This window comes from Tachyglossus aculeatus, chromosome 15, assembly GCF_015852505.1.
Source record: "Tachyglossus aculeatus isolate mTacAcu1 chromosome 15, mTacAcu1.pri, whole genome shotgun sequence".
Taxonomy (NCBI): Eukaryota; Metazoa; Chordata; class Mammalia; order Monotremata; family Tachyglossidae; genus Tachyglossus; species Tachyglossus aculeatus.
The window spans coordinates 22,771,104-22,796,763 of NC_052080.1; the positions used below are offsets into that span (position 1 = coordinate 22,771,104).

Genomic DNA, 25,660 nt, shown 5'->3' on the forward strand with positions numbered 1-25,660 from the left:
CAGTGGAAAAGAACATGGGCTTTGGAGTCAGAGGTCATGGGTTCAAATCCCGGCTCTGCCAATTGTCAGCTGAGTGACTTTGGGCAAGTCGCTTAACTTCTCTAGGCATCAGTTCCCTCATCTGTAAAATGGGGATTAAGACTGTGAGCACCCCGTGGAACAACCTGATCACCTTGTAACCTCCCCAGAGCTTAGAACAGTGCTTTGCACATAGTAAGTGCTTAATAAATGCCATCATTATTATTATTATTACTAGCATGGAGCCCTAAGAGAGCCCCTACTTAAAAATTACCTTGGGCCCTAAGACTTTGGTTTTAGAAATGGGGTGCCCGACCTCAAAAATGTCTAGAAACCGCACTCTACGAGAGATCATGCCTGGTGGAGATGACAGAGTACAGTGCAAACCACGAGTACGACAATCATTTCCTCTGCACGGGTTTTCTGGAGGCTTTACCATCATCCTCACCACTGGGATACAACAGCAACAGCAAAATACACCTGCTGTGCTGGGCTCTTAGTCCCTGGGCAGGCACAACAGGAAAAGACAAGCTTCAAGCAGCGAGTGGTCTAGCAGAACGGCAACCGTCAGAAATACAATGCCACCTTAACACGTGCACGGGTTGGGTTCCTCAGTCCTTCCAGCTCACCCACCCGTATGGATCACAACAGTAACAGCTGCTTCATCTTGGACTAAGAGGATGACTGATGCGCCTATGGGTGTGTGTTTGTGTGCATTTGTATGTGTGTGTGTGTGTGCTAGTGTGCCTGTGTGTGTACACGCATGCATATGTCTGGAAGGTTTTGTAAGTGTTCCCTGAGGAGTAAAACCAATCACTGAAAGGGACATACTACAAGGATTTCACTATCTCCCAGTTTATCTCTGTCTACCTCTGTTCTGCTGCTTCTACCCAGCTCCTGCTTTGTGTTAATAATAATAATGGCATTTATTAAGCGCTTACTATGTGCAAAGCGCTGGGGAGGTTACAAGGTGATCAGGTTATCCCACAGGGGGCTCACAGTCTTAACCCCCATTATACAGATGAAGGAACTGAGGCACAGAGAAGCTAAGTGACGTGACCAAGGTCACACAGCAGGCAATTGGCGGAGCCAGGATTTGAACCCTGTTGCAGAAGTTCCTGGATCCCACAAGGATGTGGCTCTCTTAAAGGCATCTGTTAAGGTAATTTTTTGGCATCGACTCTAAAATTCTCTTTCCCTGGGGCTACGGAAAATTGAGCATTCACCTGGGCTACCCTGGGCAGCTGCCTGTTCTGCTCATACACGTGAGCAGGTCCTAGACCGCTGTGGGCAAAATAAATACAGAGACCCATTCATTCTCCTAAGGTCTATCTCGGAGGTAAAGGTCACGGTTCACCTGTACCAACTAGAGTGGGAACAAGATAACAGCTGCTTTCAAATGGGCTTACCACTGGTGCTTTGGCTTGGAGGCTTGGAGAAACACTCAAGTAGCAAAAGAAGAAGTCTTCACAATTTTGAAGTGCTTAATATAACATAAGGTGGCTTCAATACAACAGATTTGGAGGAGCAGAGGAGTATCTGCACTTTGAGAGAGCAAACGATCACAGAATACAATTGTCCTGGCTTTCTTGGTGACGCACTGTTCTGTGTGGATTTCCCCACTAACAATAATCATAATAATGATAATAATATAGCAGTTAATAATAATTAGCATTATTGTAACAACAATAATAGATGACAGTTAATTATCATTATTATTACAACAACAACAATGGCATTTGCTAAGTGTTACGTGCTAAGTGCTGGGGTAGATAGAAGATAATCATCTCCCACATGGGATTCACAGTCTAAATAGGAGGGAGAGCAGGTATCGAATCCCCATTTTGCGGATACTGGAAAGGACGCACAGAGGAGTTAAGTGACATACCCAAGGTCACACAGCAGGCATGTGGTGGAATTGGGATTACAACCCAGGTCTTCTGACTCCCAAGCCCATTATCCTTCCACCTGGTCATGCTGCTTTTCTCTATGCTTCAAATCACTCTAATTCAATAACAAATCATTCTAAAGGTTGAGCTCTAGAGTAAGTATTCCTGTTCAGTACCCCTGAAGACAGCACAAAGATGAGGAGATCACATCCCTTTTGGAAAAAGCAAGTCCCCCAAACAAGCCACACCCAAGCGCTTAGTACAGTGCTCTGCACACAGTAAGTGCTCAATAAATACAACTGAATGAAGAATTTCCGAGGCCAAACGGGATTTGAGCATCCCCATATCCGACACTGCAAAGATCAGCGGTGTACGGGGGGTGGCTAGCTCTTTGGCATTAGATGAGAATAGCCACTTGGGGGAACAGAGCGAGAAATGCAATGGAGAGAAACTGAAAGAAATAAAGGCACAGATATTCTAGTTCCCCACTCCCTAACCCTAACCATCCCTTACAGAAATGCTCCCAAGAGCCACAAAAACTAAGGCTCTGCACCATTCTGACTTCAACTGGGAACGCAGCTCCATTTTCCATCGGCGCTGCTCCACGGAACCTTGCCGGGGAATTGATGAACTCGGGCTTTCCTTAATAGACTTGCGAATACACCTCTCGGTAGCAGGTGCTTCCGAGAACTGGAAGGTTTCAGCATTGAATCTCAAGATCGTAAACTTCTGGACCAATTCCCTCAGTCAATAAGCATACACTCTCTGCTGACAGACTATAATGGCCCTTTAAATAATTGCCGGCGAGAGATGCACTAAAGGGACTGGAGATATGAAAGTTTCAATTGCAACATATGCCCGAGATCCAACCGAAGTTAATTCAGCATAATGAATCACTGGATTCTAGGGCTGGAATGCACTTTCAAGGGGCCTTAAGTATTACTCCCTGCCTGACTGGAAACAGTACCGCACCTAAAGCATCCCTATGAGAGGAGAGTCTATCCTGTATTCAAAATGGTCTGCAGTAAAGAAAATAACACATCTTCCCCTGGAAATCAGTGTGCCTCGCTCTACTAGTAAATCTTATTTCCAAGCTAATCTGAATCCTTCACGTTACAGTTCGGGTTCCTTTCCTCCTGGGTTATTTTAGTGACAGTGAAGAAAAAGTGGTCACCACCTGAGCCACAGTCACGATCCTTGGCTCCCAAACACTGTCGACTTTCTGTCGGCTTGTTCTCCACTCTGAACCCCACATCTTCTGCCACACTGCCCACAGCCTCCCCTGACTTTCCATGGATGTTCTCTACCCTAAATCCTCCTTACTCCACTTTGTGCTGCTTCTGACCATTGTTCCACTTTCTAGCCAGATGAGTCTGAATTCTGATCATAGCTTACCACCTGGCCACCTCTCCGTCTCGGGCTTCCTTGGGACAAGGTTTTTTTAAAATCACGCACCTGGACATGATCGTTAATGGTATTTATTGAGTACTTACTGTGTGCAGCATACTGTGCTAAGGGCTTGGGAGAGTACAATATAACAGAGAGACACCTGACAGATTTGAAGCTTTTCTATCACTGCTGAAAGCTTGTTAGGACAAACTAAATCCCCTTCATATACACGGCGCTTGAATGCAACAGACTCATCAGCAGCCTCTGACCTTGGCCAAATTGGATAGCAATAATTCGGTTCAGAAAATATAACCTCTTCCTTGAATTTAGCAGCCTAGACCAATTTTTCTTGCTGGAAGCCTCCAACTGGATACTTCATTCTACAAATAGGGCAAACATTGTGGAATGCCTTGCACGGTCTTAAAGCAATCAATATGTTTCCTGCTTTGTCTCTCCTACACGGCACTTTGGGAGAGAGAACCAGCAGGCATGGTGAACTACTCAAAGGCATCCAGAGCTCAAGCTAGCAGGCTGAATAGTCTCCACTTGCCCTAGCTGCAGTTTTAAAGACTTTCCTTTGAAAATTAAATAGGTCCCCTAATTTTGAGGCCAAACTAAAACACCCTCCATGACTTGCAGTAACTGCATCCCTATTCCATGGACTGTACAAAAATAGACCTGATTGATTTACACCACCCAATCTCCTGGTACCAAAGCTCTCCAATCGATGTCACAGTTGAGCATTCAAAAGAAAAGAGGGACAAATAGCAACCTTCTTCCATTTAAAGTCCAAAGGTGGGAACAATAGGAGTTCAAAATCATGTTCAGTAGAGACACACCACTTCAGTGATATTAAACCAAGCACAGTCCTTGATGACTGAGAAGACCCCGGTGACCTCTCTTCAACCACAGTGGATGGTATTTAGGAGAGAACCAGAAAATACAGTAGAGTGTAGATCCCGGTGGAAACCCCTTTTTTTAAAAAAATTTCAGAGGAACTCATTTTAGCATTTCAATTTATATGTCAAACTGGCTAAGAAAACAAGACCAAGATAAAACTGAATATCTTAGCACAACTTCCTCTATCTAGCATTTATAAATTATGGGCCAGCAGAGCTGCCCAGCCTCTCCGGCTGCTAAAATACAGTCTCAGGACCCCCACTAGGTTTCACTGGGGGCAACAGCGGTCACTGAAGCTGGGGTCTTTTCTTTCCTGTTCCTGTGGCTGTGCGGTCTCTTCTTGCAGGGCTCCCAACGGAAAAACATCATAATGGGGAAAGCTGTTGCATGAAGTAGCAGTGGGTGCTGTTTCCTTTCCTATTCCTGCCCCTGTTACTGTGCTTCTTGCCAACTTCCAAGAGTTCTTGCCCCTGCCCAGACCCCAGGAAAGAGTGGGGAAACAACAACAAAAAAAAGAAACAGCAGCAGGAGCGGGCAAGAAGAGATGCCAACCATGGAAAGAGTATGGACCTCAAAGTCAGAGGAGCTAGGCTCTCATCCCGGTCTGTCGCTGACCTGCTCTTTGACCTTGGGTAAGTCACTTAAATTTTCAGTGCCCCAGTTCCCTCATCTGTAAAATGAGGATTCAATACCAGTTTCACCCACCTACTCAGACTGCAAGACCTGATTATCTTGTTACCCCTGATTATCTTACCCCAGCGCTTAGTTTTGGGCTTGACATGTAGTGAGTGCCTAACGAATACTAGTATAATTAGTAGAAGCAGCGTGGCTTAGTGGAAAGAGCACGGGCTTGGAAGTCAGAGATGGTGGGTTCTGATGTCGGCTCCACCACTTGTCAGCTGTGTGACTTTGGACAAGTCACTTAACTTCTCTGGGCCTCAGTTACCTCATCTGTAAAATGGGGATGAAGACTGTGAGCCCCACATGGGACAACCTGATAACCTTGTATCTACTCCAGCGCTTAGAAGAGTGCTAGGCATGTAGTAAGCACTTAACAAATACCATCATTTTTATTATTATTATTAATTATTATGGGTGCCCCGGTAGGTGTTTGGGTCTCAAGGTACAGAAGGAAGCGTGTGCTTCATCTGCCCCAGTGCATGTTCTCTGGGAACCAGAGTGGACCTGAGACATGATGAATGGCTCAATTTTACATATAGGTGTAGGAAACATTTAACTAAGGCTGAATTTGCAATTTCACGGTAGTAACTACATCCCTGTTAGTGCAAAAACACCTTCAAATGACTCTCAAATGAGTTCACCCCGGTGATGATCTTTAAGACGATCCTGTCCTTCCGGAGCAGTTGAGAAGTCATTATCCAACTTACTGAAAGAAAAACATGTTTCTCAAAGATGATTGCCAACATCATGAGTCAAATCCTACCCTTGGTAATGTTAGTGCAATCAGCATGGAATTTGCCTCTTGGGCTCAAGTCTGAACTGCTTGAATATTATGCTCCGACCTGTTTCTCTCTCTACTTCTCGAACCATATCTGAGTACTGCCTTCCCTTTGTGCCACTTTACATGTGTCAGGTTGTTAGTGGCTGCCTCAAAACACTACGCCTATCAGATTACACAATACGGTCTCTGTTTCTATGACAAGAGCAGACAAGTGGCAAACCCAATGTGTTTCACCTTATGCAGAATCCCAACCAATCCAAGACAGACCTAGGGAATACGTTTTCCTGTCACTAGTGCATAGTTGGTTGATGGTGAGGAATGGACACCTACGTCTGCCTGGGACAAGAGTACTGTCCAAGCTAAGGGGAGGAAGTGGGAAAGGGTCTGGTGGCGAGATAGGCGGGATCCAGGCTCAGTAAGTTGGTGCTAGAGGAGCGGAATCTATGGGTTGGGCTATAGTATCATCATCATCATCATCAATCGTATTTATTGAGCGCTTACTGTGTGCAGAGCACTGTACTAAGCGCTTGGAAAGTACAAGTTGGCAACATATAGAGACAGTCCCTACCCAAAAGTGGGCTCACAGTCTAAAAGTAGTAGAGATAGAGTACAGTAGAGAGTATAGTAGTAGATTAAAGAGGTGAGATAAGAAGGGACAAGGTGCTTGAGTGCTTGTAATCCAATGGTGAGGAGTTTCTGTTTGATGCGGAGGTGAACAGGCAGTCACTGGAGTTTTTTGAGGAGTGGGGAACATGGACTGAATGCTATTGTCAACGAATGATCTGTGCAGCGGAGAGAAATATGGATCAGAGTTGGGAGAGACAAGAGGCTGGGAGGTCAGCGAGGAGGCCAATGCAGTTCTCAAGGTGGGAGTCATTTTGAAACACTCCATCAATCGATGGTATTTACTCTGTGCATTTACTTCAGGCAGAGCACGGAACTAAGCATTTGGGAGGATGCAATATAGTTGGTAGACATGGTCCATGCCCTCAAGGAAGTTAGAGTCTCTTCTAGCTCATGCCTTAACATACTCCAGAATTCAAAGACATAGACTGGGCTCTAAGGAGCTTTCACTTCAATCAGATTATACTGCTAGCCATACACTTGTTACTCATACACTTTGGTTACACAGCAAAAATCGTATGTGAAAGTTGCACCTCACTGTCTCACCCAACGATCCAAGGAAGTAAAGAATTCTAAGAACAATAATACTGGTCAAGTTGAATAAGAGTGATTGTTTTACAATTCTGCAGCTACTGCTTCTTGGTAAAGCTGATCTGGAAGGAATTTCTCACTAGGCCTTAAGATCAGTTTTGTTTGGATGCTCTGGGAAAAAAGCTAGGCATCATTTTTTTCCATGAACATTATTTTTTTCCATCACCGTACACAATTGGAGGGGAGGTCACCAAGTTCCGTATTAGCATGACAGGGTATGATGGTAAAGTTTCCTCTAGAAAGCATTTTCTCTGGATCCACTCTGATATGAATGAAAAAAAAACCGAAAGGAAGTTGTTGGAAAGGCAACAGAATAGATATGAAAATCAATGCCCAGTCAAGGCCCAAAATATGGCCTCTCAGGGAGCACTGAATACTTGCATGTTATCCCCACATTTTACCTGTGACCTGCAATTTTTCACCGGTAACTTCAGCTTTCAGATAAATCCGCCCTCTTTTCTCCGTATGGTCCATTCCACAGAGGCTTGGGACGTTTATTACACATTGTTTGTGAACATTCATATCACAGGCTGTGAATCAAGAAAGCAAGGTTTAGAAAACTATATTATTTGAAGCAGCATCTTTATGTTAACAGTACGCATGTATGTATGTGCTCTTTGAGCAAAAGCTTTACGGAGATCAGGATGCCAGAACACGAGCTTGAAGACAGAGACGTGTCCCGTGTGAGGCGAATCCCTTAGTGCAGCCAAGATTTACACAGGAATGCTGACGAAGCAGGAGGGTGTATTGCCTTGCATGGATAGGATCTTATTTTCTCCAGGGTCATCTTCAAAACTGAAAGATGGCTACACAGAGATGTATATGTGGAAAAATGTGATATGTAAATGTATTTTGGATAGGCTAATTGAATCAAAGAAAGTCACATGATGTTCCTGGAGGAACTGAATGCTAAGGCATGGCCTAGTGGATAGAGCACAGTCCTGGGAGTCAAAGGGACCTGGGTTCCAATCCCCGCTCCAGCACTTGTCTACTGTGTGTCTTTGGGCAAGTCACTTCACTTCTCTAGGCCTCAGGGACCTCATCTGTAAAATGGGGAATAAGACTGTGAGTCCCATGTGGAACATGGACTGTGTCCAACCTGATTAGCTTGTATCTACCTCAGTGCTTACTACATTGCCTGGCATATAATAAGTGCTTAACAAATACCACAATTATTATTATTATCATTATTACTGAGGTGATCGGCTCAGATTCAATACACAGGGGGTCAACAAACATGCCCACTCCCTGAACGTCTTTGAAATTCCTGGAGTGGACCTCAGTCAGCACTTGCTCTGGAGGGCCTTGAGGAAGATATAGGTTTTATGCCTTTGACGAGTTAGGGTCCCCGATTCATCCATAGCTACCCAGATTATAGGAGGCAATCGATTTTCAAAAGGGTGCTTCGCTCAGGCACAACTGATCGATCAAACAATGGCATTTATTAGAATAATGGCATTTATTAAGCGCTTACTACGTGCAAAACATTGTTCGTATTTATTGAGTGCCTACTGTATGAACAGCACTGTACTAAAGTGCTTGGGAGAGTGCAGTGCAATAGAGTTGGAAGATACGATCCCTGTCCTCAAGGAGCTTACAGTTTAGCTGATATTGTTGATCCATCTTTTTATTTAAAATCGCAAATATAGTAACTAACCTCAGATTTTAGAGATCAGATATAACCGGGAGAGCGGTAAATGAACGTCCCATACATCTGATTGGGGTTTCAAAATAATTATACTCTTCAGTCTATGAATTAGAGGCTTTACTCAAAATCTGTATGAAACTTGCAAATCGGAAGGCAAACGCAAAGGAAAATCAAAATTTAAAATCTTTTTTTACCTATTTGGGCCTTATGATACTGATTTCATTTCCAAGAATTACTGCCCTTGTATGATAGTTCAAGCCACATAGACTATATCAGAAGAGCGGGTATCCTTTCTTAAAATAATGCCACAAGGCCATTTCATTGAATTTCCAAGTTTTATTTAAAAAAAAATGTATTTCAGCCAATGTATTGGGAAATGGAGGCAAAGTGGAGTTTGGTTCTGTGGGGGAAAAGGAGACATCCTGGCAAGAATCTTATATGATTCTTGCCTTATTCTTATCTTATAGGGGAAGCAGCATGGCTCAGTGGAAAGAGCACGGGCTTTGGAGTCAGAGGTCGTGGGTTCAAATCCCGGCTCCGCCACTTGTCAGCTGTGTGACGTTGGGCAAGTCACTTCACTTCTCTGGGCCTCAGTTCCCTCATCTGTAAAATGGGGATGAAGACTGCGAGCCCCTCGTGGGACAATCTGATTACCTTGTACCTACCCCAGCGCTTAGAACAGTGCTTTGCACATAGTAAGCGCTTAACAAATACCAACATTATTATTATTATTATTATATGAACAACATTATGACTAAAGACTAGTGAAACAAGCCAATTCTTGAATACCCTCTAACCTAGATGAAAAGTGCTTTTCCCTTTGCTTGAAGGGCCCTGAATTAAAGCAAAACATATAGCTATTGAGCCAGATTATGGTTTTGACTTGAGGACAACTAAGACGTGAATGGATTCCTAATATCACTTCTACATTTAGACTTTGACTGCTGTAGCAGGTACTTATAAGTGAAATACTTAGGCTTGGCTACATTTAGGCACAATAGCACAAACTGGTAGGCCACCTAAAGGAAACGATTTGTGCTTGGTCACACAATACAAAATGGCACGCGGGGAGGGAAAGCCTTAAGTTTCAAGTCAGTGGGGATGTTCGTACTTTGCTATATTCAGGCAGAGTGAAACACCTGATCAGCGGGGAAACACTTTTCCTTCTTGCAACCCCTTAGGCCTCAGGAAGTTTTCTCCAATTCCCTGTGTCTCACCCAGGACCCTTCTCTCTTGGGCAAGTGGCAAATTGCACAGTGAAGGCAGATGGAGGGGGAATGCTAGGAGTTACATGCAGAAGGAGAAGGTGACTGGCTAAGATTTGCTCGGAGAGGACATGTTTCCACTGCTGCTCCCTCTGCGTCCCTCCAGCTCTAGTCTGCACCATCCTCTCGGAAATTTCCCTGAGACCTCCCTGCTTGGAAGCCCAGTTTGAGAGCTCACCCCTTAAGGCGACTCCGGATGGTGGAAAGCAACATCAAACACTAAGCTTAGAGCTGTAGTGAAGGAATACTTCACTTAGGAAGCAGCGTGGCTCAGTGGAAAGAGCCCGGGCTTTGGAGTCAGAGGTCATGGGTTCGAATCCCAGCTCCGCCGCATGTCTGCTGTGTGACCTCGGGCAAGTCACTTAACTTCTCTGAGCCTCAGTTACCTCATCTGTAAAATGGGGATTGACTGTGAGCCCCACGTGGGACAACCTGATCATCGTGTATCGCCTCCAGCGCTTAGAACAGTGCTTTAATTAATTAATTAATAATGGCATTTATTAAGCGCTTACTATGTGCAGAGCACTGTTCTAAGCGCTGGGGAATTTACAAGGTGATCAGGTTGTCCCACGTGGGGCTCACAGTCTTCATCCCCATTTTACAGATGAGGGAACTGAGGCCCAGAGAAGTTAAGTGACTTGCCCAAAGTCACACAGTTGACAAGTGGTGGAGCCGGGATTTGAACCCATGACCTCTGACTCCAAAGCCCGTGCTTTTTCCACTGAGCCACGCTTTGCACATAGTAAGTGCTTAACAAATGTCATCATTATTTATTATTATTACACTCATTTGAGATCACCAAGAAGCAGCGTGGCCTAGTGGAAAGAGCACGAGTCTGGTGGTCAGAGGACCTGGGTTCTAATTCGGGCTCCACCACTTCTCTGCTGTGTGACCTTGGGCAACTCACTTCACTTCTCTGCACCTCGTCTATAAAATAGGGACTAATAGGGACTAGGGACTTAGTACAGGGCTCTGCACATAGTAAGCGCTCAATAAATACGATTGATGATGATGATGATGACTGTGAGCTCCATGAGGGACAGGGATTGCGTCCAATCCAATCACCTTGTATCTCCCCACTGCCTAGCGAAGTCCCTGGCACAGAATAAGCATTTAAAATAAAACAATTATTGTTATTATTACCTAGAAAACCAGACTAGGTTTCATTGGATATTCAGGTGCGTGGGGAAGTATGGGTCTTCGATCTTCCTGCACACCAATAAGGACAGGGAACGTAGCGGGTTAACAGGGCCTGGCATTTCAACTACCTCACAAATAATACTTTTCAGAGTTTCTGTCTTCTGGGATTGAACTGATGAAAGATCTTTTTCAACCTCATCCAGCCTCTCACACAAAATGCCAACAAATAAAGAATTGTTTATCCCCCAAGTCATGTTTATTTTCTCAGAAATAATAATATTTAAATATCCAAGGACACGTACTACATTTCACACCCAGATTGGATTAAAAGCACAAAATACTTTGGTTTAAATTAAACTGCAGCATTAGTGGAGGGAAGAGAATTTCCCCCTAATTTCCATTTTCTAAACTAAGGTTTATTAACCTTTTCCAGGAAATGAGCTGGAGCCCAGCTTGGGATTTGTGGCTAGCCTGCTTCCTAGGACACCACGTCCAGGTCCGGCTGGGGCCAATGGGGGCAGGTGAAGCCCTATCTGTAACTGATTTTTTTATATTCATAAATATAAATATTTATAAAGACTAAATCTGTCTCCCCCTCTAGACAGGAAGCCCCTTGTGGGCAGGGACTGTGGCTGTTTATTGTTATAGTGTACTCTCCTAAGCCTTAGTACAGTGCTCTGCACACAATAAGCACGCAATAAATATGACTGAATGAATGAATGACATTCCCACTGTTGGGTAGGGACTGTCTCTATGTGTTGCCGACTTGTACTTCCCAAGTGCTTAGTTCAGTGCTCTGCACACAGTAAGCGCTCAATAAATACGATTGATTGATTGATTGATCCTGGCCCTCACTCTGAAGAATGCTCTCTGGCTTGCAAGTTGCATTTTTACATGCATGAGGCTGTTCCCCAGGCTAAAGACCCGCTGCGTTGAACGCATCCCTGGCTCTGAACAGGAAGATGGGAGAAAGAGGACATCAAAGCGGTGGGGCTTGGCTCTGACCAATCAGTCAATCGATGGTATTTATTGAGCACTTGCTGTGTGCAGAGCACTGTACCAGGCGCCTGGGAGAGGGCAATAGAGTTGGTAGACCCAGATTAGACCCCCTCAAGCCTTGAGACTGTGAGCCCGCTGTTGGGTAGGGACCGTCTCTATTGTTGCCAACTGGTACTTCCCCAGCGCTTAGTACAGTGCTCTGCACACAGTAAGCACTCAACACATACGATTGATTGATTGATTGATTGAGGACCTGTGTGCTGACCCACGTCTATGCAGATTTCTACTTAGAACACATGACTGAAATGAAGGATGGTTCGGGAGCAAATACCCACGTCCATCCTAGCCTATAATGGGAACGATCACTTGCCTGAACCTCCTTAAATTATGAATTAGCATGTACTCTTTCTTGTGGTATTTGTTCAGTGTTTACTCTGTTCCAGTTAGCGTTGGGGTAGATGACAGACAATCGGGTTGGACACAGTCCCTGTCCCTCGCAGGACTCACAGTCTTAATCCCCATTTTACAGATGAGGTAACCGGGGCAAAGAGAAGTGAAGGGACTTGCTCAAGGTCACACAACAGACAACCGGAGATGGGATTAGAACCCAGGTCCTCTGACTCTTGGGCCAGGCTCCTTCCTTTAGCATTTGAATCCTTAATCTTTTATATTCACCCACCTTCAGTCCCACATTATTTATGTATATAGCCATAATTTCTTTGTTTATACGAACATATATCTCCCCCTTTAGGCTGTAAGCACCTTGTGGGGAGGAAATGTGTCTACTTGACTGCTCGCCCAAGTGCTTAGTATAGTGCTTTGCACTCAGCAAGTGCTCAATAAATGCTACTGACTGATTTCAGGCTTCCTTCACTCCTTGGGGGTAGGGAATATGTCTACCAACTCTGTTGCATTGTACTCTTCCAAGTGCTTAGTACAGTGCTCTGCACACAGTAAGCCTTCAAAACATACCATTGACTGATTGAATGATCGATCGACTCTAGCCCACCCCATAAACAAACAGACCTTTATGAGAAGGAAAGTATCCAGGGAATAAAATTATGGGCCCAACTAACTGTGTGGCTAAAAGGGGGATTAAAAAAAGCAACCTCACAAACTTTGAGTTTACCAAACACTTTCTTGAAGATATTGTGTATCCATGATGTCCTATGCCTTTCATCAGATGGCAAAAACAATATCGCTTCAATTGCTCACAAAGTGCATGCATCCAAGCATGATCCTATTGTTATTAACATCTCATTTCGGGATGCCAACTTTCAGATTTTGCTGGGCAAATTCCTACAGCCACCAGCAATTCAAAAATATCTTCTTCAGAAGTTTCAGACTGTGCTGTGCTGCAATTCCATTCGTTATTTAGTTGGCGATTTTAGTCTGAAAGGAAAAACTTACTTACTGTCACATTTCATCCCCTGATGGATAAGTCCGTAGAGCAGTGACCCACAGTGATCGCAGAACGTGGGGCTTCCATACGTGTGGATTTTAAATTTGTGCTTGCTTCTAGGGTCCTATCAAAGAGAAGAAGATGAAAGATTAGATTTAGATGATAAACTTCCTCCATTCGATTGTAAAATCTTGAGAAGCGAGACTGTGTCCTCTTTGATCCAGGTCCTAAGCAGGCTGGATTAGGAAGTTGATAAATTCTGTTAATATTAGTACTTAATAAAGTAACTATATTTTTCTTTCTTCAGTCAATGAATCCACAAGTGTTACTTTCCATGTCCATATAACAGAAATGCAGCTCTGTCTCTCCCATCTTTGAGCCAATGCTGTGCTATTTTCGGTTTTTAAGGTAATTGTTAAGCACCTACTATGTGCCAGGCACTGGGGTAGATAGAAGCTAATCAGGTTGGACGCAGTTCGTGTCCCACATAGAGCTCACAGTCTTAATCCCCGTTTTTCAGATGAGAACTGAGGCACAGAGAAATTAAGTGACTTGCCCAAGCTCACACAGCATACAGGTGGTGGAGCTGGGATTCGAATCCAGGTCCTCTGACTTCCAGCCCCGTGTTTTATCCACTAGATCATCATCATCATCAATCGTATTTATTGAGCGCTTACTATGTGCAGAGCACTGTACTAAGCGCTTGGGAAGTACAAATTGGCAACACTAGATGACACTGCTCCATTAACTGGACTATTCTCCCTTTACCGAGCCATATTCTCCCCTCCAAGCAACTGCAAAAAATCCACCTTGTTCTGAAATCTTCCCCGGTTTTACCCCACTTGATTCTGGTCATGCTATATGTAGGCACAGAAAATAAACACTCCCCGTCCAGAGAAAGGCAGAAAAAGAAAGAGAGGTAACCAAGCATGTCACCAAAGACATGATTATAAATGATAATAATAATAAAGGTTATTATTATTCTCATTACTTTTTAAAAAGATTGATCAAAACATTTCAAAAATAAATTGAAAAGTTAGATAGAAACAGTATGGCCTAGTGGAAACAGCCCAAGCCTGAGAGTCAGAGGATGTGGTTGACCTGCCTGCTGTGTGTCCTTGGGCAAGTTACTTAACCTCTCATGAGCTTCGGTTTCCTCATCTGTAAATAGGGGATTCAAGACCTGTTCTCCCTCCTACTTAGACTGTGAGCCTAATATGGGGCGGGGATTGTATCCCACCTGGCTACACTGGCTCAGTAGAAAGAGCATGGGCTTTGGAGTCAGAGGTCATGGGTTCAAATCCCAGCTCTGGCAATTGTCAGCTGTGTGACTTTGGGCAAGTTACTTAACTTCTCTGTGCTTCAGTTACCTCATCTGTAAAATGGGGATTAAGACTGTGAGCCCCCCGTGGGACAACCTGATCACCTTGTACCTTCCCCAGCGCTAAGAACAGTGCTTTGCACATAGTAAGCACTTAATAAATGCCATTATTATTATTATTACCCCAGTGCTTAGTACAGTGCTTGGCACATAATAATCACTTAGATTCCACAACTATTATAAGCATTTAGTACAGTACTCTGTCCACTGTAAGGGCTCAGTGATAATCTGAAAATCTATTCTCCATTTCTCATTGACTCTATGCCTCTGATAACACTTTCACTTTGCACATTTTCATGAACATTTCTTCAGTTCTTTATAAAACCACACACATGAAATGTAATATATTTCAGATTACACTTTTAGTTTTCCTTTATCTTTTGAGACTCAGTTACTTTCCCAGATACAGAATTAGACATAAAGTAGATTTGGACTCATCCCATCTTTCTCCACTAGTTCCTTGAGGCAGAAACCGAGTCTTTTGAAACTGTTCTTCCTTTCTACTTTCCCAAAGGAAGGACATGGGCTTGCCAAATTTTTCTGCCTGGATTTTAGCAATCCAGTTTGGATTAGGAAGCAATACTGTCAAGGACTGCCATGACTTAATAATGGATGGTTTCTGCTATCATCATCATCATCAATCGTATTTATTGAGCGCTTACTGTGTGCACAGCACTGTACTAAGCGCTTGGGAAGTACAAATTGGCAACATATAGAGAGAGTCCCTACCCAACAGTGGGCTCACAGCCTTCTTTGCTTATACTTGCTTCCTCCCCCCTGACCCCCCGCCTCTAGCCGCAACTACTACTGGAAAAGGGCAACAAATGGTAAAGTAACCTCCGAAAGAGCATTCATGTTTAATAGAGTGTACATAACAGGATTTGGAGATGGATGATTAAAACCATGCTTAAATGGACATTGGAAGCAGTTTATCATGGGAAATAAGCCATACACATGAAGCTGAGGAACAATATTTTCTAATGATTTTTACTACAAACAATCGTTAAGGGCAGACAACATGCAAAGCACTCTACTATGCCCTGTAGTCACTACACAGTACTCACTTGTGGCATAAATATTTTCTGGTTGCTGGTCTGCCCTCCCTTGACCCTTTCCCATTCCCATCTCCTCCCCTGCCTCCTCGCTCATAGGTAAGAAACCCCTTTTTTCCTCCCATTTCCCCTCTATCCCTGTGTCCCTTTTTGTGATATACCTTCTCCTTAGATAACCATCTCCTTTTCTCTTCACTTCCCCTCTTTTCCAACCCTTTCCCTTGATGTCCTCCTGCCTTTCCTCCCCTGAGCAAAGTATTAGCCAATTCAAATGAAATAACTCATTCCTTTGGGACGCAGAATATGCATTTTACAGGGTAGCTGATCAAAACAGACAGTTTTAGAAGATTCCAAATTTCCAACAAGCTGTTAATATTGCAAATGCTGATTTGGAGCAAACTGGTACAGTGGGTTTTGGTTAGAAAGATGCTAAATTGCCCGAGACTTAAATGGGGAAATAAAAAAAAAAATAGTACTGGAGATCTTTTGGCCAATAGCGATCCTTAAGAATTTAACGACTCTATGCAGTGGAAGGGCTTGATCTGGCAGTGTTAATGAGATTGTTTGAATAACTACTGCACCGATCACCCTCTAGGGAGCCAATGCAGGCAACATCACTACTAAATAGCTGATACAATTTTTTGGTACAATACAATCTATAAAACATTTTTTCCCCACTCCTAAACTGACAGCTCCTTATTAAGGAGCAGTTAAATACACCACCGAGAAAGTTTACACCTGACATTGATGTTTAACCTTTTACAAAAGAAGACAGAAACATTTAGCTAGGGCAGTCGAGGAAATGCTTGGGGCAAATGGGGCAGACACAGATTGAGCAGGAGTGAATGAGTGTTGAAGCACCTTAGTTTTCCTTCCGAAAAGAAATAAAAGATTTCTAATTCAAGTCTTGAACTCACCTGCCGGTGATTTTTCATTTTCTGTCTAGAGAATGCTCAAATGTAAATGATCTCCCAGGAAAATATGCAGATTCCCTACATGTCCCCACAGTCCTACCAAGACCCACTATCTCTAAGAATTGGCATCTAACAGCATTTGATTTAATCATTGCAAAACCATCTGTTGGATCTCTCGGTAGACAACAAAAATCTTCGGGAAAGGAAAGTGAACCTTGGCTCTTTAAACATTGCAGATTCTGAATTCTGAAGGGAGGTGGGACTGGGATCCGTTTACGGGAGCCCCAAGAACAACCTTGGTACCAGGGAACACGGGCCAGAAGACTAGCTTCTTTCTGCTCTGCTGCCTTCTATTACTATGGACAGCTTGGCTTTCTCTGCTGTATGGAGAAGAAATACAGCAGAATTTACTGGCTGGAATGTCGTCGATTCCTTCTGTGGGAGTAGACTTTCCAGGCATGCGGTGTGTGGGTGCAGAGTACAAGGAAGTAGGAGGAGAAAAAGAAAAGAGCTAGCAAAATCAGTAAAACAAGACCTAAATTAATGCTTCCCAAATGGCAGAGGCCACCCAGCCTTCTAAGAGCAATTTTCAAGTGTCCAAATATTCCTCAGCCTAATGACTGTTACGGCTACACTGATTAGAGTGTGTCCTCTTAGAGCGGGAATGACCCAGTGGTATGCAAAACTGTGCCTGACCTGGCCCAGTGCACATAGGAAGCACCCGGCCGTGATGATGAACATTCCTGAATTTTTCAAATGTGCTGAGCGCAGCTGCAAAATGCATGGTTTATTTAGTTGTGCTAAAGCACTAAGTGGCAAAATACCATCGGAAGCAGAGAACCGATCCAAGGCTACCAGCTCTTGGGGCCAGAGACATTTCCAAGATACGGCTGAAGTTCAGGGCTGGGAAACGCTTCGAGGAAGTGACTGGCAGCGTCAACTAAGACACTGCCAGCTGGGGCTGTCCAGTGGAAGAAGATGAACGGATGGCGCCGTCCGATCGACAGAACCACAGAGAGAAATTTTGGCAACAATCGCCTGGGGCTACTCTTCCCCGAAGACCAACACGTCTACTTGAAAAAGGCAGTTCGGAGTTCAGAAGATGAGCTGAAAGAAGAGACACATCGTTAGTGCTTGTTTCGCCCCGTTTCTTTCAGATGGTACATGTGCATCGCTGGTTTAATTGCCAAGGAGAATAGAACTGCCTTTGAGGGGAAAAAAAAATCAATGATAAAAGGAGGTTCCTGCTATTTAGAATTGCAGGCCTGTGGGTTCTTTCTTCCAAATGAATGCATTCTTTTCATTTTTGGACCCAGAGAGAAATGCCAAAATTGTTGGCATTTAAAAATGTCAGTTCGAATGTATCCAGCTCGTCTGCGTGTTTGTGTCAGTGTTCTTGGAAAGTATCAATGATTTTTAACTGACAACACTGCACTAGCAAGGGAGGCCCCAAGATATATGGCTCAGATTTCCCATCCAGTACTGACGGGCTTACTCATTTGCAATGGCATTTATTAAGCGCTTTCTATGTGCAATCAATCAATCAATCGTATTTATTGAGCACTTACTGTGTGCAGAGCACTGTACTAAGTGCTTGGGAAGTACAAGTTGGCAACATATAGAGACAGTCCCTACTCAACAGTGGGCTCACAGTCTAAAAGGGGGAGACAGAGAACAAAACCAAACATGCTAACAAAATAAAATAAATAGAATAGATATGTACAAGTAAAATAAATAAATAGAGTAAGCGCTGGGGGTATACAAGGTGATCAGGTTGTCCCACAGGGGGCTTACAGTCTTTATCCCCATTTTACAGATGAGGTATAACTGAGGCCCAGAGAAGTTAAGTGACTTGCCCAAAGTCACACAACTGACAAGTGCGTCAGGCAGAGCTTACTCGCTGGAACTGTCATCATCATCATCATCATCATCATCATCAATTGTATTTATTGAGCGCTTACTGTGTGCAGAGCACTGTACTAAGCGCTTGGGAAGTACAAGTTGGCAACATATAGAGACAGTCCCTACCCAACAGTGGGCTCACAGTCTAAAAGGGGGCTCACAGTCTAAAAGGGGGCTCACAGTCTAAACTGTCCTTTCAGCACACCTGTACTGGCTATTTCTGGCTTCCTGAGTAACTGAGTCTGTCAACTGAGTAACAGCGGGTCAGGGAACACTCTTGTTGCCTCATTCTTCCTTTCTCTTTTCTTAGGGGTTTGTCTTGAGCAAGACGTCCAGAGCCGTTGAATTTTAGTCAGTTTAAAGATGATCCCCGGGAGAAGAGGGGTACGTGAAATCCTGGGCTGTCCCCGGCTTTAACGGTAGGACTAGCCAATCCAACTGCAGGCAAAAGATTGCACTGATATTTTCCATCTTTAATTTCTCGATTGAACGATTTTTCTTTGAAACACCTACATATCTCAGTTTCTATCGTGGTAAATCCGCCAAGCCGGGGTTGAAAGCCGGGAATGATCCCTTACACCCTCTAGGGGGAAACAGAATACCGTTTAGGTCTGTTCATGAAAATGGAACTGATTTTCCTAATCCACTAGAAGGAATTCTGCCATTTCCTGCCTACAAAAATTTTTTTCTTTGCCTGTCTAAATCAGAGCTCAACGAGGTGATGCAGATGTTCACTAGGATCTGTTCTTAGTAACGGTATGTCTCAAGAACATTAACTGGGCTGAAAACGATTTTCCTGCCTTGGATCCGGCTTGTATTTCCTGTAGCGTTAATTTTCTTCTACACATCTGCCTTACAGCATTTGTCAATTCATTCATTCATTCATTCAATTGCATTTATTGAGTGCTTACTGTGTGCAGAGCACTGTAGTAAGCGCTTGGGAAGTACAAGTTGGCAACATATACAGACGGTCCCTACCCAACAGCGGGCTCACAGTCTAGAAGAACCGACGCTGTCTTGAAATCAATCAATCAATCAATCAATCGTATTTATTGAGTGCTTACTGTGTGCAGAGCACTGTACTAACCAGCATGGCATAGTGGCTAGAGCCCAAACCTGGGAGTCGTGTTTCTAATCCTAGCTCCAGACTTGTCGGCTATGTGGCCGTGGGCAAAGAAGCAGCGTGGCTCGGTGGAAAGAGCCCGGGCTTTGGAGTCAGAGGTCATGGGTTCAAATCCCTGCTCCACCAATTGTCAGCTGTGTGACTCTGAGCAAGTCACTTAACTTCTCTGTGCCCCAGTTACTTCATCTGCAAAATGGGGATTAAGACTGTGAGCCCCCCGTGGGACAACCTGATCACCTTGTAACCTCCCCAGCGCTTAGAACAGTGCTTTGCCCATAATAAGCGCTTAATAACTGCTATCATTATTATTATTACTCTTCTCTGGGTCTCAGCTACCTCACCTGTAAAATGGGGATTGACGCTGTGAGCCCCATGGGGGACAGGGACGGTGTCCAGCCCGATTTGTTTTGTATCTACCCCAGCACTTAGTACAGTGACTGCCAGATTGATTAATCAATCAATCAATCGTATTTACTGAGCGCTTACTGTGTGCAGAGCACTGTACTAAGTGCTTGAACAAATACCAGTATTATTACTACTACTACGACTACTAATAACAACAATTTATCCATTGGTGGAAATCAGTAATTAAGTAATCAGAAATTAAGCGCTTAGTACAGCTCCTAAACATGAAATAATTTTTGGGCTGGCAATTCCCTTTTTGTCCATCCTCTAAAGGAACCACCTCCCTTCCCGGGACACCGTGGATATTAATAGTCAGATGATACATTGGCTTTTTGACTGGCCCAAGGTCATGCAGCAGACAAATTCATTCATTCAATCATATTTATTGAGCGCTTACTGTGTGCAGAGCACTGTACTAAGCGCTTGGGAAGTACAAGTTGGCAACATATAGAGACGGTCTCTACCTAACAGTGGGCTCACAGTCTAGAAGGGGGAGACAGAGAACAAAACCAAACATATTAACAAAATAAAATAAATAGAATACGTACAAGTAAAATAGAGTAATAAATACGTACAAACATATATACTGTGATGTGGGGAAGGGAAGGAGGTAAGGCGGGGTGACGGGGAGGGGGAGTAGGGGGAGAGGAAGGAGGAGGCTCAGTCTGGGAAGGCCTCCTGGAGGAGGTGAACTCTCAGTAGGGCCTTGAAGGGAGGAAGAGAGTGAAAAAACTTATATAAAGACAATTAGGCTGCCAAAGTAAAAACTAAATATATAAATATTTAAATTTCAGGAATGCATTTCCAAAGGTCAACTTCCCTGCAGACACTTTCAAGTCACCGTGGCTCATATCAATCGGGAGTTTCTTCAGCAAGATAACATTTTACTGTAGAACTTTTCTTTCACAGGACCAAGTTTCCAAAATCATAAAGAAGCCCAGACAGATTGCACCTAATAGGACTCATAGGACCTAATAGGACTCCCCCTCTCCATCCCCCTCTCCATCCCCCTCTCCATCCCCCCATCTTACCTCCTTCCCTTCCCCACAGCACCTGTATATATGGATATATGTTTGTACATATTTATTACTCTATTTATTTATTTATTTATTTTACTTGTACATATCTATTCTATTTATTTTATTTTGTTAGTATGTTTGGTTTTGTTCTCTGTCTCCCCCTTTTACACTGTGAGCCCACTGTTGGGTAGGGACTGTCTCTATATGTTGCCAATTTGTACTTCCCAAGCGCTTAGTACAGTGCTCTGCACATAGTAAGCGCTCAATAAATACGATTGATGATGATGATGATGACTCATGGCCGCAAATGCCCGTGCAAGGTATCGACGAGAAAAGTGGATGAACACGATTTGAGAATGGCCGCAAACCTTGTGACTCCCAGGCCCCTGCCCTGTCCCCATGCAGCAAATAATAATAATGTTGGCATTTGTTAAGCGCTTACTATGTGCAAAGCACTGTTCTAAGCGCTGGGGGGGGGGGATACAAAGTGATCAGGTTGTCCCATGTGGGGTTCACAGTCTTAATCCCCATTTTACAGATGAGGTAACTGAGGCTCAGAGAAATTAAGTGACTTGCCCAAGATCACACAGCAGGCACGTGGCGGAGTCGGCATTTGAACCCATGACCTCTGACTCCAAAAGCCGGGGCTCTTTCCACTGAGCCAAACCTTGTGAGTCCCAGGCCCCAGCCCTAACCCCATGCAGCAGACAAATTGACAACATTGCCAAGATCCGCCCTTTCCTCTCCATCCAAACCGCTACCCTGCTCGTTCAAGCTCTCATCCTATCTCATCTGGACTACTGCATCAGCCTCCTCTCTGATCTCCCATCCTCGTGTCTCTCCCCACTTCAATCCATACTTCATGCTGCTGCCCGGATTGTCTTTGTCCAGAAACGCTCTGGGCATGTTACTCCCCTCCTCAAAAATCTCCAGTGGCTACCAATCAATCTGCTCATCAGGCAGAAACTCCTCACCCTGGGCTTCAAGGCTCTCCATCACCTCGCCCGCTCCTTCCTCACCTCCCTTCTCTCCTTCTCCAGCCCAGCCCGCACCCTCCACTCCTCCGCCGCTAATCTCCTCACCGTACCTCATTCTCGCTTGTCCCGCCGTCGACCCCCAGCCCATGTCCTCCCCCGGGCCTGGAATGCCCTCCCTCTGCCCATCCGCCAAGCTAGCTCTCTTCCTCCCTTCAAGGCCCTAATGAGAGCTCACCTCCTCCAGGAGGTCTTCCCAGACTGAGCCCCTTCCTTCCTCTCCCCCTCGTCCCCCTTTCCATCCCCTCATCTTGCCTCCTTCCCTTCCCCACAGCACCTGTATAGACTGTGAGCCCACTTTTGGGTAGGGACTGTCTCTATATGTTGCCAATTTGTACTTCCCAAGCGCTTAGTACAGTGCTCTGCACGTAGTAAGCGCTCAATAAATACGATTGATGATGTATATATGTCTGTACATATTTATTACTCTATTTATTTATTTATTTTACTTGCACATATCTATTCTATTTATTTTATTTTGTTAGTATGTTTGGTTTTGTTCTCTGTCTCCCCCTTCTAGACTGTGAGCCCACTGTTGGGTAGGGACTGTCTCTATATGTTGCCAACTTGTACTTCCCAAGCGCTTAGTGCAGTGCTCTGCACATAGTAAGCGCTCAATAAATACGAATGATGATGATGATGATGACAAAAGGCAGCAAAACTTGTGACTCCCAGGCCCGTGCCCTAACCCCATGCAGCAGACAAATGGCAGCAAACCTTGTGACTCCCAGACCCGTGCTCTATCCCTGTGCCATACTTCTTATCTATCGATGGTTATCTATTGATCTCTGCTATGTACTGAGCGCTCGCTTGCTTTGTGGAGAGCCCCGTACAAAACACTCGGGAGGGTAACACTACAACAGAGTTTCCCCCTTTTAGACTGTGAGCCCACTGTTGGGTAGGGACTGTCTCTATATGTTGCCAACTTGAACTTCCCAAGCGCTTAGTACAGTGTTCTGCACACAGTAAGTGCTCAATAAATACGACTGATGATGATGATGATGACAAATGGCAGCAAACCTTGTGACTCATGCCCTAACCCCATGCAGCAGACAAATGGCAGCAAACCTTGTGACTCCCAGACCCGTGCCCTATCCCTATGCCATACTTCTTATCTATCGATGGTTATCTATTGATCTCTGCTATGTACTAACCCCTGCCCACAAGGAGTTTAGAGGAGGAGTTGGGCGTTAAAAACAGACTATTGGATTGGTTTCATCACACCCCACGGACAAACGTCTGCAGTCAATGCCTGCCAATGACAAAGGAAGAAATCATCTTTAGGAGGCATGAAGATGGAGCAACATTGCCAAGAGCTCACCTCCTCCAGGAGGCCTTCCCAGACTGAGCCCCTTCCTTCCTCTCCCCCTCGTCCCCCTCTCCATCCCCCCATCTTACCTCCATCCCTTCCCCACAGCACCTCTATATATGTATATATGTTTGTACATATTTATTACTCTATTTATTTATTTATTTATTTATTCATTTATTTATTTATTTATTTGTGCATACCTATTCTATTTATTTTATTTTGTTAGTATGTTTGTTTTTGTTCTCTGTCTCCCCCTTTTAGACTGTGAGCCCACTGTTGGGTAGGGACTGTCTCTATATGTTGCCAACTTGTACTTCCCAAGCGCTTAGTAGAGTGCTCTGCACACAGTAAGCGCTCAATAAATACGATTGATGATGATGATGATGATGACAAATGGCAGCAAACCTTGTGACTCCCAGGCCCGGGCCCTAACCCTATGCAGCAGACAAATGGCAGCAAACCTTGTGACTCCCAGGCCCGTGTCCTATCCCTATGCCATACTTCTTATCTATCGATGGTTATCGATTGATCTCTGCTATGTACTGAGCGCTCGCTTGCTTTGTGGAGAGCCCCGTACAAAACACTCGGGAGGGTAACGCTACAACAGAGTCTCCCCCTTTTAGACTGTGAGCCCACTGTTGGGTAGGGACTTTCTCTATATGTTGCCAACTTGTACTTCCCAAGCGCTTAGTACAGTGCTCTGCACACAGTAAGCGCTCAATAAATACGATTGATGATGATGATGATGATGATAACAAATGGCAGGAAACCTTGTGACTCCCAGGCCCGTGTCCTATTCCTATGCCATACTTCTTATCTATCGATGGTTATCGATTGATCTCTGCTATGTACTGAGCGCTCGTTGCTTTGTGGAGAGCCCCTACAAAACGCTCGGCAGGGTCCACTCCAACAGAGTCGGTCGATGTGACCCCTGCCCACCAGGAGTTTAGAGGAGGAGTTGGGCGTTAAAAACAGATTATTGGATTGGTTTCATCACACCCCACAGACAAACGTTTGCAGTCAATGCCTGCCAATGACAAAGGAAGAAATCATCTTTAGGAGGTGTGAAGATGGAGCAACATTGCCAAGAGCTCACCTCCTCCAGGAGGCCTTCCCAGACTGAGCCCCTTCCTTCCTCTCCCCCTCGTCCCCCTCTACGTCCCCCCATCTTGCCTCCTTCCCTTCCCCACAGCACCTGTATACATGTATATATGTTTGTACATATTTATTACTCTATTTATTTATTTATTTTACATGTACATATCTAGTCTATTTATTTTATTTTGTTAGTATGTTTGGCTCTGTTCTCTGTCTCCCCCTTTTAGACTGTGAGCCCACTGTTGGGTAGGGACTGTCTCTATATGTTGCCAACTTGTACAGTAAGCACTCAATAAATACGATTGATGATGATGATGATGACAAATGGCAGCAAACCTTGTGACTCCCAGGCCCATGCCCTATCCCTATGCCATACTTCTTATCTATCGATGGTTATCGATTGATCTCTGCTATGTACTGAACACTCGCTTGCTTTGTGGAGAGCCCCGTACAAAACGCTCGGGAGGGTCCACTCCAACAGAGTTGGTCGATGGGACCCCTGCCCACCAGGAGTTTAGAGGAGGAGTTGGGCGTTAAAAACAGATTATTGGATTGGTTTCATCACACCCCACAGACAAACGTTTGCAGTCAATGCCTGCCAATGACAAAGGAAGAAATCATCTTTAGGAGGCGTGAGGATGGAGCAACATTGCCAAGAGCTCACCTCCTCCAGGAAGCCTTCCCAGACTAAGCCCCTTCCTTCCTCTCCCTCTCGTCCCCCTCTCCATCCCCCCATCTTGCCTCCTTCCCTTCCCCACAGCACCTGTATATATGTATATATGTTAGTGCATATTTATTACCTTATTTATTTATTCATTTATTTTACTTGTACATATCTATTCTATTTATTTTATTTTGTTGGTATGTTTGGTTTTGTTCTCTGTCTCCCCGTTTTAGACTGTGAGCCCACTGCCGGGTAGGGACTGTCTCTATATGTGGCCAACTTGTACTTCCCAAGCGCTTAGTGCAGTGCTCTGCACACATTAAGCGCTCAATAAATACGATTGACGATGATGATGATGACAAATGGCAGCAAACCTTGTGACTCCCAGGCCCCTGCCCTAACCCTATGCAGCAGACAAATGGCAGCAAA

At 44.4% G+C, this 25,660-nt stretch overlaps 1 protein-coding gene across 2 annotated transcripts in view; it reads right to left on the minus strand.

Moving 5' to 3' along the window:
• The window catches only part of PRKCA (protein kinase C alpha), a 342,829-nt gene that overhangs the window by 91,935 nt on the left and 225,234 nt on the right, over positions 1-25,660 (minus strand). For both annotated transcript variants that reach the window (XM_038757073.1, XM_038757072.1), the window contains exons 4-5: positions 13,340-13,451; positions 7,275-7,403 (exon numbers count right to left, since the gene is read on the minus strand). In XM_038757073.1, the coding sequence (XP_038613001.1) occupies positions 7,275-7,403; positions 13,340-13,451 (241 nt within the window). The remainder of the gene's footprint in view (positions 1-7,274; positions 7,404-13,339; positions 13,452-25,660) is intronic.